Raw genomic sequence first — 12,930 nt, 5'->3', positions numbered from 1 at the left:
AGTGGGGGAGGAAGATGACTCATCAACTGACAACACGGTACCTGACCCTGGCATGAACACGGCGACGAATCAGATAATTGGCATGGCACCTACAACAGCAGCTGCGGGACAAGAGCTCCGAGTATGTAGCTGCGGCTGGTCTAAGGTAGCGTCCATCAGAGGCCTTAAAATACATCAAGGGCAGATTAAATGCTTGAAGAAGGAGAGGCCGGGACCTTGCATTGATCATTATCTCCTGAGAGAAAGGTCAAGTCAGTTGAGTGAAGCTCAGTGGCAGGACACAACCCAGAGTCCACCGAGCATCAATACCCCGATGGTCAAGGATGGCACAACATCTGAGAACATGGAAACCAGCCAGATTAAGACTGCTCTGGAGAAGAACATTCAAGGCCGTAGACTTCAAGTGATGTGGACAAAGTCCAGCAGCAAGAAAGAGTGGACAACAGTTAACGCAGATCTGAGCAAGGTCCTGAAGAATCTGGGGAAAATGAGCAACCTGATCTAGACTTATGGTGCAGAAAGGTTTGGAACGAAAGAGCCGGGGAAGAAGACAACAGCCCCTCCGAAATCCAGAAGGCAGCAGGAAATCAAGCGCCTTATCAAAGAATGCTCTTGAGGAAAGAGTGGAAGAAATCCTCACTAGAGGAGCAAGTGGGAATTAACCTTCTGCAAGCAGACCTAAAGGGCCGCCTGGGAAGACTGCAAAGAGCAGAAAACCTTAGAACACAGACACAAGAAGAAAAAGAAGAACTTCCTTTTACCAGAAACCACCTGAAAACAATGCACTTAGACAACCAGAGACATGCCACCCATTCCTCACCCAGAACACCAGTTGGATGACAACCATCCAAAATGGAGCGAGGTTAAAACAGCTGTGAGGAAGGCAAGGGCAGCTTCAGCTCCAGGACCAAATAGAGTTCCATACCGGCTATATAAAAATGCTCCAGATGTCTTATGGTTCCAGTGGAGGCAAATGAAGGTAGTAGGGAAGAAGCAAACCATCCCAAAACATGGCAAAGAGCAGGAGGAGTGTTAATTCCCAAGGAAAAGGATGCCTCGAACATCGACCAATTCCGGCAAATCAATCTCCTGAATGTTGAAGGGAAGATCTTCTTTAGCATTGTTGCTTAAAGGATGACAACCTACCTGAAACAGAACAACTTTATTGACACGTCGGTACAGAAAGCTGGCATACCATGGTTCTTTAGATGCTTAGGAAATGGATCCCGTGTGAGGCTGTGCAGCAAGCAATATCTGCTCTCAGGCATGGAGACATTGTAAGAAAGGTGCATCAGGGGAGAGAGGGTGTTGGACTCGGGACAAGTCGGCCCATATGGCACAAGGCCACATCCACCCAGAGAAGAAGGCTGGTGGTAGCATAGGTCCGGCAGCAAGAGGAGGCAGAAAGATGCATAAAGGCAGTTTCACAGTCCAAACGGGAACAATGGACCAGCTGGGAAAACCTGGAGCATTAGAAACTTAACTGGAAGTGGACATGGAAGGCAGCAGACTGAATTTCACCATCAGAGCCACTTACGATATTCGTCCCACACCCATAAACCTAAACCAATGATTTGGAGAAGATCCATCATGTCCTCTGTGCCAAACCCCAGCAACGTTAAGGCACATCCTCACCGGCTGTAAAATCAGCCTTTCCAAAGCTCGCTACATGTGGAGGCACATCCAGCTCCTGCGACAACTGGCGATTAAATTGGAAGGAAGGAGAGCTACTGCTGAAGTATTCAAACATAGCAGTAGAGGCAGTACAACAGGGCTTGCGAACCTAGGTGCTCCGAATAGAGGTTGGTTGCAGAGGTTTTGTAGCTACATCAACAACCAGGCTGCTGAAAGGGATAGGAGTCCAAGGAGCAGGCATTACGACAAGCTGATTACCCCTACCCAACACTCAAGATACTAAGAATGTGCCAATTATTCAAAGGGATTGTAACATCAAGTCCTATGAGCTCAACATATTGCACATATCTTCGTTGTAGATGTTTTCATTGTATATATTTTCTATTTCCATTGTGTGTATATATATATATATATATATATATACACACACACACAGTATACGCTCACCTAAAGGATTATTAGGAACACCCTACTAATACCGTGTTTGACCCCCTTTCACTTTCAGAACTGCCTTAATTCTTTGTGACATTGCTTCAACAATGTGGTGGAAGCATTCTTTAGACATGTTGGCCCATATTGATAGGATAGCATCTTGCAGATGGAGATTTGTGGGATGCACATCCAGGGCACGAAGCTCCCGTTCTACCACATCCCAAAGATGTTCTATTGGATTAAGATCTGGTGACTGTGGGGGGCATTTTAGTACAGTGATCTCATTGTCATGTTCAAGAAACCAATTTGAAATGATTCAAGCTTTGTGACATGGTGCGTTATCCTGCTGGAAGTAGCCATCAGAGGATGGGTACATGGTGGTCATAAAGGGATGGACATGGTCAGAAACAATGCTCAGGTAGGCTGTGGCATTTAAACGATGCCCAATTGGTACTAAGGTGCCTAAAGTGTGCCAAGAAAACATCCCCCGCACCATTACACCACCACCACCAGCCTGCACAGTGGTAACAAGGCATGACGGATCCATGTTCTCTTTCTGTTTACGCCAAATTCTGACTCTACCATCTGAATTTCTCAACAGAAATCGAGACTCATCAGACCAGGCAATATTTTTACAGTCTTCAACTGTCCAATTTTGGTGTGCTCGTGCAAATTGTAGCCTCATTTTCCTATTTTTAGTGGAGATGAGTGGTACCCAGTGGGGTCTTCTGCTGGTGTAGCCCATCCGCCTCAAGGTTGTTTGTGTTGTGGCTTCACAAATGCTTTGCTGCATACATCGGTTGGTTATTTGAGTCAAAGTTGATTTTCTATCAGCTGGAATCAGTCGGCCCATTCTCCTCTGACCTCTAGCAACAACAAGGCATTTTCGCCCACAGGACTGCCCTATACTGGATGTTTTTCCTTTTTCAGACCATTCTTTGTAATCCCTAGAAATGGTTGTGGGTGAGAATCCCAGTAACTGAGCAGATTGTGAAATACTCAAACCAGCCCGTCTGGCACCAATAACCATGCCACGCTAAAAGTTGCTTAGATCACCTTTCTTTCCCATTTTGAAATTCAGTTTGGAGTTCAGGAGATTGTCTAGACCTGGACGACACCCCTAAATGCATTGAAGCATGCATGCCATGTGATTGGTTGATTAGATAATTGCATTAACGAGAAATCTTACATTCCTAATAATCCTTTAGGTGAGTGTATATACACATATATATATAGTATGTGAAAAATAAAAACATAAACACATCCATGCTTTTATGCTGCATCATTCCAAAAAATAAAGAGATATTTTAGATGTCTTCTGCACAAAATGTAGCCTGCAGAGAGCTTTGGGATCTCCAATAAGATAATAAGTGAGTTTGAACAAGTTTAGCTACACAGTATGAGTTTGTATTGACAGTGAGGTTTAGGGTAATCCACATCTCTATTCAATTCTACTGTGGGGAACAATTGCATTAACAAGGAAATATTTTGTTTAACAGGTTTACCTCCAGGATGGTTTGTAGTCATCAGTGGCCCTTGGACGGCCCAGACTCAACAGGAGGAACTCGTGCATCTCAAGCAGCCATTGGTCCATGTTTCCCCTGGACATGAACCCTTTTAGCTCAGTCTTGTCTTCCTCTGTCAGCGGTATCAGGTACTCAGCTGGATACCCCGAAAAGGGCTCCTTTTTTATAGAAACATGGAGTGGGATATTTTATGTGTGAAACAGTGTATATTATGTGTAAAATGTTTTGTTGAAGTATACACTGAAATTAGCCAAAATAATAAACAATAGGTCATAAAAGCATAAATCATGATCCTAATGCCTGTTTTTTTATTTTCTATTGTTGTGATTCTACTTGTTTAACCAGCTTACCCTCTTGAGACACAGCATGCTTTCAGATTTGAGGGAGGAGAGGAGTTGCCACAAAGAAACACAGTGTTTGAGATTGCATCTGCCCAGAGCCTAAGGAAACAACACAGCAGAGTAAAGAGTCTGTTCCATACAGTCTGAAAGCCAGCCCAGTCTCACGCCAGGTCGTTATATAGTCACGTTGTTGTAATCTATTAAGTCGTGGACAGGTTACGTAAATCCCGTTTTTTTGTGTGGCCATTACGAAATTGAAAGCAATGCATTTTAATGGGAAGCATATTTCGTGATCCCAGAACGAAAGCGAGTAGCGAGTAGTTGATAAGGCGAAAGTCCGTGTAGGTAGGGAGGTTGGTCGGGGATGTGGATGGGTCAGAAAACACAGGACTTTCACCCCGGAGACCGGCGATCGCGCCCCGCGTGTGGCAGCTCCTTTGTCCCGCGTGTTGCAGTTCCTTTGTCGGCGTGTCCCGTGTGTGACGGTTCCTTTCCCCGTTCTTTTTTTTTCCTAACCCCAACCGTCTTGTTATTGTGGCGTTTCATTTCCCCGTTGTGGTGTTTCATTTCCCCGTTGTTGTGTGCCCCTGCGCGGGTCGCAAGTGGCGGCCCGTCCCGTTGTTTTAGCCGGCGTGTGCTGCCTCATTTCCCCGATCGCGAGTGGCGGCCGGTCCCGTTGTTTTGGCCGGCGTGTGGCGCCTCATTTCCCCGTTGTTGCGTCCCCCAGAGCAGCAGGTTCGAAAATCGTGACCTGTACACGTTCAAAAGTCGTTGCATATACACGAAAAAAACGGGATTTACGTAACCTGTCCACGATTTAATAGATTACAATAACGTGACTATATAACGACCTGGCGTGAGACCGGGTTGCTGAAAGCACACAACAGGGATTTAAAAAAATATTAACTTATACCTACAGTTATTCTTTAGTTTTTGGGTTTAAAGGATATAATTAAGATGGGATTTATTATTAGGAAGCTTTATTTTTGTAGATTAACTTATTTCACTTGTGTTTTTCTGATGTCTGACATAATTTAATTAATGGTAATTAATTAATTAATATTTGTAATATAAATTAGTTTAAAATGTCCCTATTTTGTGTAGACGGGGAACTATATAAAATGTACTGTAAGACAGTGAAGTGATGTATTAAGCTTGTTTTCAGAGTTGTTTTGTCCAACTGTTGTGGTGGTAATTAATTACTTTACTCACGACCTGAAAGTAGTTATGATGTATGAAAGTATAGTTTCATAATTTTTCAAGTCTGTCTTAAAACAATAATCGGGTTACCGCATGAACACTGAACCAGGTTTTACAGACATAGCTGTCCTTTAGCTTTAACCTTAACATATACAACAAACAAAGAGGCTGCACATGCATTGACCTGCAATATGTGACGATCGATGTGGTTGGCCATCTTCAGGATGTCCTGGAGGTAGGTGACCAGCGACATCATGGGATCACCCCCGGTCATTGAGAGGAAACCCAGGAGCAGCTCTGCGATCTTGAGTGCCTCACACACCTCGCTGTAGGAGTCCAGCTCTCTGGACAAGGCGTTCCAGGTCAAAGAGGACAGAGTGTCCTGAAGGAACAAGAAAGTATGAATAAAGCCTGAAGCCATAAAGTGTGTTGTGCATTAATATGTACATTACAACTGTCAAATGTTGTAGTTAAAATTGACAGTCAAACTATCTATCTATGGATTACCTTCTGGATGAGATACCATTAACCGTTAAACCGTTCTATAACCATTAAAATGTTGACCCACAATGTAATAAGGTGAACTCAATGATTTGTACTGTTTGAAATACAACAAGAAGCCATTTAAAAGAAAAGTTTGTTTAATGTTGATTAATGAGCATTAGGTAATAAATCTGTCAAAATAACAACTCTGTACTCTGTACTCTGTACTCTACAAGTAACCTTCATTTTATTATTGTACTCTACAGTACAATGCTGAATAAAATGAATCAGCAACAATTGTAACATTAATACTTTAAGGTCATTCATCATGCAAAAATACCAAATATTCTCTGGTTTCAGCAGGTCACATAGAGGATTTGCTGCCCTTCTGTTTTATATAATTGTAAATTGAATAACTGTGGGTTTTGGACTCAAAACAAGACATTTAAGGAACCCTGGGCTGTGGTAACTTGTGATAGACATTTTCACTATTTTCTGATGCTTTACAGACAAAAAAATTACCAAAACTTTTACCAAAAGAATTAATTGTTAATGAAAACTATCTTTTGTTTCAACCCTATTAAATGTCTTTCCTTAAATGCATGTAATATATATTTGTTTTATGACTAGGTAGATGTAAGATGAAATCTAATAATGTAATATGTCATCATTAACGTACCTGAAGCACTTTTCCTTTAACAGCTTTGAAAATGGTTTCATAGTCCCTCTCTTGTGTGTTGACCAGAGTGGGAATTCCCTAAAATAAAGCATAAAAGAAAGTGAGTTTAGTAAAACATGGAAATATTACTGTTAAATAAGTAAGACATCAGAGCAGATAAAATACTGACAAATAAAAGTCAAATACGATGTTACAATTTGCTTGGTGAAAATGTCTTACTGTGTTGTTAACTAACACAATGACAACCATCTGGTTTGCTAGTACAAAACGATATGACAGCCCAAAACAAACCAAGTCAACTGTTCCATATGGTTTTAGTTGGCTGTAGCCACTGTTTTAAGAGGACTGGTATCGCTACATGTAGTGCAAGGCATAATGGAGGTTCCTTGCCAAGGGAGTGCAGAATCCAGGCAACAATAGACTGTAAAGGGCTGGTTAAGCTTGTGTGAGTCCATTTAATGTGTTTCTTTAACCAAACCAGGCTGTGTGGACTCACTGTGTGTGTGATGAGGGGTTTTCCCTGTAGGAAACGGGTGAGGATCTGCTGCTGGATCCTGGGTAGGTCATATTGTGATATTGTCTCATGGCCATGTTCCAAGCTGTACTGGCAGTTGGATAAAACCAGAGGAAGCAGGTCCTTCTCCAGCTCATAGTGGATCACATGCTGCTCCGTTAGCTCTGCCAAACTCACCTTGTAAGTGCTGCAGACATCAAAAAAGCAAATATGGACTTTTTATTCCTGGAATGAAATTTATTAATCCCAACCAAAAAAGCATAAACTTTTGTTATTCCACATTTTTTGTTGAAAAGTAAGATTTTTGGAATACAGCAAACATGTTTGGTTTTCAGCAGACGTGAATTTTCCATAATATATCTATCTTGGTAGTATTTCAAAATTCATACATTTTTCACCCAACACACGGTGTGTGTTTGCATGTTTAGCCTGTTCACTACAGTGGTTGAAAAGTCTGCATGTGCATTATGCTTTTACCAAATTCACATTAGGCCTTTTTCAAGGATAGGCATAAGTCTAGGATCTGTCATACTACTTACACTAAACAAGGACTGTGGTCTGTGACTTTTGTCCCCCATCACTTACATTGACAAAGCAGCATTGCTGAAAAAAGCATTTTGCATCATGGACCCTTAGACAACAGACCTCCCGCCAGCAGACGCGGGAGATTGTTGTTTACATGATCCTATGATCCTTATGAAGTGTTAAGAAATATTTGTTCATGTTTCTAAATCTAGAAATCTTTTGGATCTATATGTTTTTGTTTTTGTGTGTTTATTTAGTAAAATTTGTTGAAAACCGATTTTTGTATTTGTTAACAATTTCAATACTTTTATTAATTATTTAGTTTTATTGACACATAATGTTTTATTTAGGTTTTACTGATTTTAGGGATATGAAGCATTTGAAGATACTCCAAGAAATTACATCACAATAAACAAAAATGCCAATGTAGGCACTGACGGACCATTTCTATTGCATCGAAGTTCGAAGTGTTAAACTGAAACATTCTCCCCAGCTCGTTGTATGTTTTGTACCTGCTGTCCTCTCCGGTGTGGCTATCCACAGCGTTTACCAGCTCATTGTGTAGTGCCACCAAGTAGCTGACCAGCCCTGTGGCACACAGGCCTGGACCCTGCCGCCGGGGCAGGAGGTACCGCAGGTCACTGTTCAGGTCCAAATCCTCACTGCAAAATTCATCTGGAATCTTCAACTCATCTGTAAATTGGAAAAGACATATAAATAAAACATTATGTCCAATACAACAATATGTTAGCATGTATTCATTGTGATATGTTATTCAATCACTGTCGTACGGGGGCCCTGAGAGGCCACAGCACGCAACAATAAGACAACACGTGCAAATAAACCACAGCATGCCAGCTCTAAGCTGGAGGTCTCTCAGACCACTCTCGTAAATAAGAGGCTTTTATTTCGCCGTTGATGGATTATTTGTTTAAATATCACAACACATGTCCATTTTAAGATTAACCTGTGGTTAGCTGCATTTTCGGAGTTAAACTCCACAAGCGCTTGCAGGCTTAACAACCTCGCTGGCCGGCCGTCACACACACACACACACACACACACACACACACCGATACATAATAATAAAATACTGAGCACTCTAAAATTAAACATTGCAGTTGGTGCTGAGTGGAGCGTTGGTGGCATTGATTCTTAATTTCCCACGAAGCTGATCGGTTACGTGTCAGCTAAACTTCTCATCTCCAGTCCTATTTGTATTTGTGAGAAGTGGCGCTGTCCTGAGTTGAAAGACTATTTTACGGCTTTGTTATCGAGTTAAGCTGCTGTCCATTTCCTAACGTTCTGAAATGCAAACAATTTTTGACAACCTTTTTTTTTTTTTTTTTTTTTTTGAAGGGCGTGCGCCCGTGAGCACCCACAGGGGAAAACATAAATCGGCGCCTACACACACACACACACACACACACGCACAGCCATAGCGCAGCAGGCAGAGGCGGGGGGGAGAGAGATACCCGTTTCTCTTCAGGAGAATTGTTTAAATTATTTATTATTAATTCAATTATTATTAGCTTTAATTTTATTGATTATGGTTTGGCTCTAACACCCCTAACTTATTCAAAAGAGTGGAACGCGATCCCTACTAGTATTAGTGTATTAGTTTAAGTCAGTTTAAATTATAAAAAGAAGTAGGCCTATGCACTGGTGTGTCCTAGGTGTTCCTATTAGTGTTATGTGGAATTATCATTTATATATTATTGTAGTGCACTGTGTATGCCTAGGGACAACAGATGGAAATTAGCAATTTAAATTATAAAGGTTGGTGTCTCCCCTTTAGTCTACATAACATGTCATAGCATGTTACCACTTTATGTACAACTGTTCATTTATCATACAGACTGAAACTCAACTTCTAATAAATCAGAAAACAAATACACCAAAAAAAAAAAGTATAAGCTAAATACCAAATCTAATGTATATAGCCTATGTCATAATTTAAACAAGTCTCCCGCATCTGCCTGCTGCGCTCTGGCCGTGTGTGTGGTGTGTGTGTGTGTGTCTGCATAGGCACGGATTTATGTTTTCCAAAGTGGGTGCTTACGGGCGCACGCCCTTAAAAAAAAAAAAGGAGTCAAAAATTGTTTGCATTTCTGAACGTTAGGAAATGGACAGCGGCCGACGCGAACACACACACCTATTAACTCGATAATAAAGCCGTAAAATAGGCTTTCAACTCAGGACAGCACCACTTCTCACAAATACAGAGAGGATTGGAGATGAGTAGTTAAACTGGCACGTAACCGCGATCAGCTTCGTGGGAAATTAAGAATCAATGCCACCAACATAACCAATCACACCATGACAGACGCTCCACTCTGCACCAACTTCTATGTTTAATTTTAAATGAATGTAGCCTACTGGTAGTCTGGCACATGTAGGGTGCTCAGTATTTTATTATTATGTATCGGTGAGTGTTTGTGTGTGTGTGTGTGTGTGTGTGTGTGTGTGTGTGTGTGTGACGGCCGGCCAGCGAGGTTGTTAAACCTGCAAGCGCTTGTGGAGTTTAACTCCGAAAATGCAGCTAACCACAGGTTAATCTTAAAATGGACATGTGTTGTGATATTTAAACAAATAATCCATCAACAGCGAAATAAAAGCCTCTTATTTACGAGAGCGGTCTGAGAGACCTCCAGCTTAGAGCGGGGTCTCTGAGCAGGACTGTCTGCCCCGGCAGGCGCTAGCTGGCTGTCGCGTGACTTTATGGAGCTACTCAATTCCGAAAACTTTGAAACAAATTGACAATAGGCAACGATTTTCGCAAGACTGCCTATATTCGAAATCTAAAGAGTTCATTTCTTGCCTAAAACGTATTCAGAAGTGAATTTAGTGATGAATAAAATGGCAAAAATTGTTAAAATTGTCCTGATGTTGGTCTGTCTATGTACCGGAAAGCCAATGGTTGAGGCACGTGTGCATCACTTAAAAGTGTCCCCTGGAAACACTTCCGTTGTGGTGTGGGCTATTTGCACGTGTTGTCTTATTAGTGCTTGCTGTGGTTTATTTGCATGTGTTGTCTTATTGTTGCGTGCTGTGGTTTATTTGCACGTGTTGTCTTATTAGTGCGTGCTGTGGTTTATTTGCACGTGTTGTCTTATTGTTGCGTGCTGTGGTTTATTTGCACGTGTTGGCTTATTAGTGCATGCTGTGGTTTATTTGCACATGTTGTCTTATTTGCACGTGTTGTCTTATTAGTGCGTGCTGTGGTTTATTTGCACGTGTTGTCTTATTGTTGCATGCTGTGATTTATTTGCACGTGTTGTCTTATTGTTGCGTGCTGTGGTTTATTTGCATGTGTTGTCTTATTGTTGCGTGCTGTGGCCTCTCCGGGCCACCGTACTGTTGCACCAGAAACAACTTTTATTTATTTTTTTTCATTTTTTTTTTACCACGTGTAGCCATTACAGCTCTTTTCCAAAGACATCACTTTGAAACCAGTGACGTTTGTAGAGTGTGGGCAGAATCACAATACTGAACTAAACAATTCTGTTAACTTGAATAGAGATAGTTAAATGATTGAGTATCTAAGCTTTAATAATGGAGTTACAGTAGCTGTACTCCGATTACAGTGTAAATGTAAAAAACATAATTTGTGTTAAAGTGTGAAACAATTGCATAATTGCTTTGCTTTAGTTACAAATCCATTATTAAGATACATTTAAACTAAACTCAACCTAATTTATACAGCATTTTAACAAGACAAAGTTGACCCAAAGTGTTTTACAGCACAGACAAAAACAGAACTAAATAAAGGAGAGGACTAGGAAAGTTGTTATAGCGACTGTCACTATCCATACATTTTTTTAAGAAGACAAAGGAAGGATGGGTGTTATACTTACTGCTGGTTACAGACACTCTGAGCAGATTCCATGTTTGTAGGAAGATGTCAATGTGTTTCTCATACCACTTCCTCATTTCTGAAAGAAGAAATGTTAAAAATATTTACATAGTTCCTATGACAAAAAATGGAACAAGGAAAGAAATATAAAATGTCAGACATCTGTTGTCTGTCCCATAACCCATGCCTCCCTATAATTCAGTCAGTCAGTCAGTCAGTCAGTCAGATTTTAGTCAATTAAATGTTTGTCTCGCATTGCCAGACCTTCCTCCACAGTGCTACGGAGGAGGTTCTGGCTAATCCACAAAGCATTCTGGGATGGATGAAAAACATGCTCTGGTGTATTGGCATTACTTTAAACCAATCACAATCGTCTCCGGCGGCGCTAAGTACCGGACACAATGACAGTGCCTCTGCAAAATAGCCTCAGGAAGGAACTTGTTTTGGTGGACCATGTATATTCAAAGGTTGTTTTAGTTGTGCAACAGAAAACTCAGATTGGACAGTCTAGCTAGCTGTCTCAATTTACCCCGCAGTGATCTGAGGAACAGTTAACCATAGTCATCAAAAATAGACAGTTTAAAATGCCAACACAAAGAGAAAATGAGGGACATCTGGCGGAATTTCCAGTGGAACCAGAGCAATCACCTAAATTAATTGTCGTCGAAATAATTAAATGCTAACACTTTGAGAAAAAACTAGGCTTAGGTCTAGTTATTACTCAAAGATTTCACAGCTGTACCTCTTTGTTTCTCCATGAACTCTCCGATGGAGCCCACTATCTGATCAGTTGCGTTCTGGAACTTTCTCACCAAGCGTTTCTGCAGGATTAGGATGTCTGGAAGGAGCTTAATCTGCCGAAATTCTCTCTCCTGAAAAAGAAAGACACAAATTCATCATACGTATGCTCATAACCATATGCAACATACAGTATATTAAATCATTAAGATAAATGACCATAATATACAGTACAGGCCAAAAGTTTGGACACACCTTATCATTCAATGTGTTTCTTTATTTTCATGACTATTTACATTGTAGATTCTCACTGAAGGCATCAAAACTATGAATGAACACATATGGAATTATGTACTTAACAAAAAAGTGTGAAATAACTGAAAACATGTCTTATATTTTAGATTCTTCAAAGTAGCCACCCTTTGCTTTTTTTGATAACTCTGCAAACCCTTGGTGTTCTCTCAATGAGCTTCATGAGGTAGTCACCTGAAATGGTTTTCACTTCACAGGTGTGCCTTGTCAGGGTTAATTAGTGGAATTTTTCCCTTATTAATAAAAAAGCAATATAAGATATATAATATTGCTGATCAAAACGAACGAAAATAATTTTTCATTTTATTGAATATAGAGGTTTTTATTCTGATTTCTTTTTTGAAAGATTACTAGGTCAATAAGGACATTTTTTTCACTCAAATATTTTAATTACACAGATAATTAAATAAATATAAATGTATTGTGCATTACTTCCTCTCTCTCTCTTACTCAAACTTTTCAATTACACAGATAATAAAATATTGTGCATTACTTGTAAAATAAAAGTATTATGAGTAATGGGGCTAAAAAAAGAAAAAAAAGTTATCCTGACGGTGGTGATTGGGGATAGGCTACACAGCTATCCCCAAGAAGTAGAAGAAATTAGAAGGGTATATCCCCTCAGGAGCAATTCATCACTCATGTAATGGCAAATTAATACTTTTAGAATATTAATGCAGTGCCCATTT

The 12,930-nt window shown here is 40.5% G+C and overlaps 1 protein-coding gene across 2 annotated transcripts in view; it reads right to left on the bottom strand.

Annotated features, from left to right (window-relative positions):
* LOC114560947 (E3 ubiquitin-protein ligase rnf213-alpha) overlaps positions 1–12,930 on the bottom strand; it is a 65,161-nt gene that overhangs the window by 1,933 nt on the left and 50,298 nt on the right. For both annotated transcript variants that reach the window (XM_028586577.1, XM_028586578.1), the window contains 8 exons: positions 11,934–12,063; positions 11,193–11,270; positions 7,848–8,028; positions 6,793–6,997; positions 6,297–6,374; positions 5,319–5,516; positions 3,944–4,033; positions 3,573–3,751 (listed from right to left, as the gene is read on the bottom strand). In XM_028586577.1, the coding sequence (XP_028442378.1) occupies positions 3,573–3,751; positions 3,944–4,033; positions 5,319–5,516; positions 6,297–6,374; positions 6,793–6,997; positions 7,848–8,028; positions 11,193–11,270; positions 11,934–12,063 (1,139 nt within the window). The remainder of the gene's footprint in view (positions 1–3,572; positions 3,752–3,943; positions 4,034–5,318; positions 5,517–6,296; positions 6,375–6,792; positions 6,998–7,847; positions 8,029–11,192; positions 11,271–11,933; positions 12,064–12,930) is intronic.

Source organism: Perca flavescens, chromosome 9 (genome assembly GCF_004354835.1).
Source record: "Perca flavescens isolate YP-PL-M2 chromosome 9, PFLA_1.0, whole genome shotgun sequence".
NCBI lineage: Eukaryota > Metazoa > Chordata > Actinopteri > Perciformes > Percidae > Perca > Perca flavescens.
Note: the sequence above shows the minus strand (reverse complement) of the source record. Positions and strands in the feature narration are given on the sequence as shown.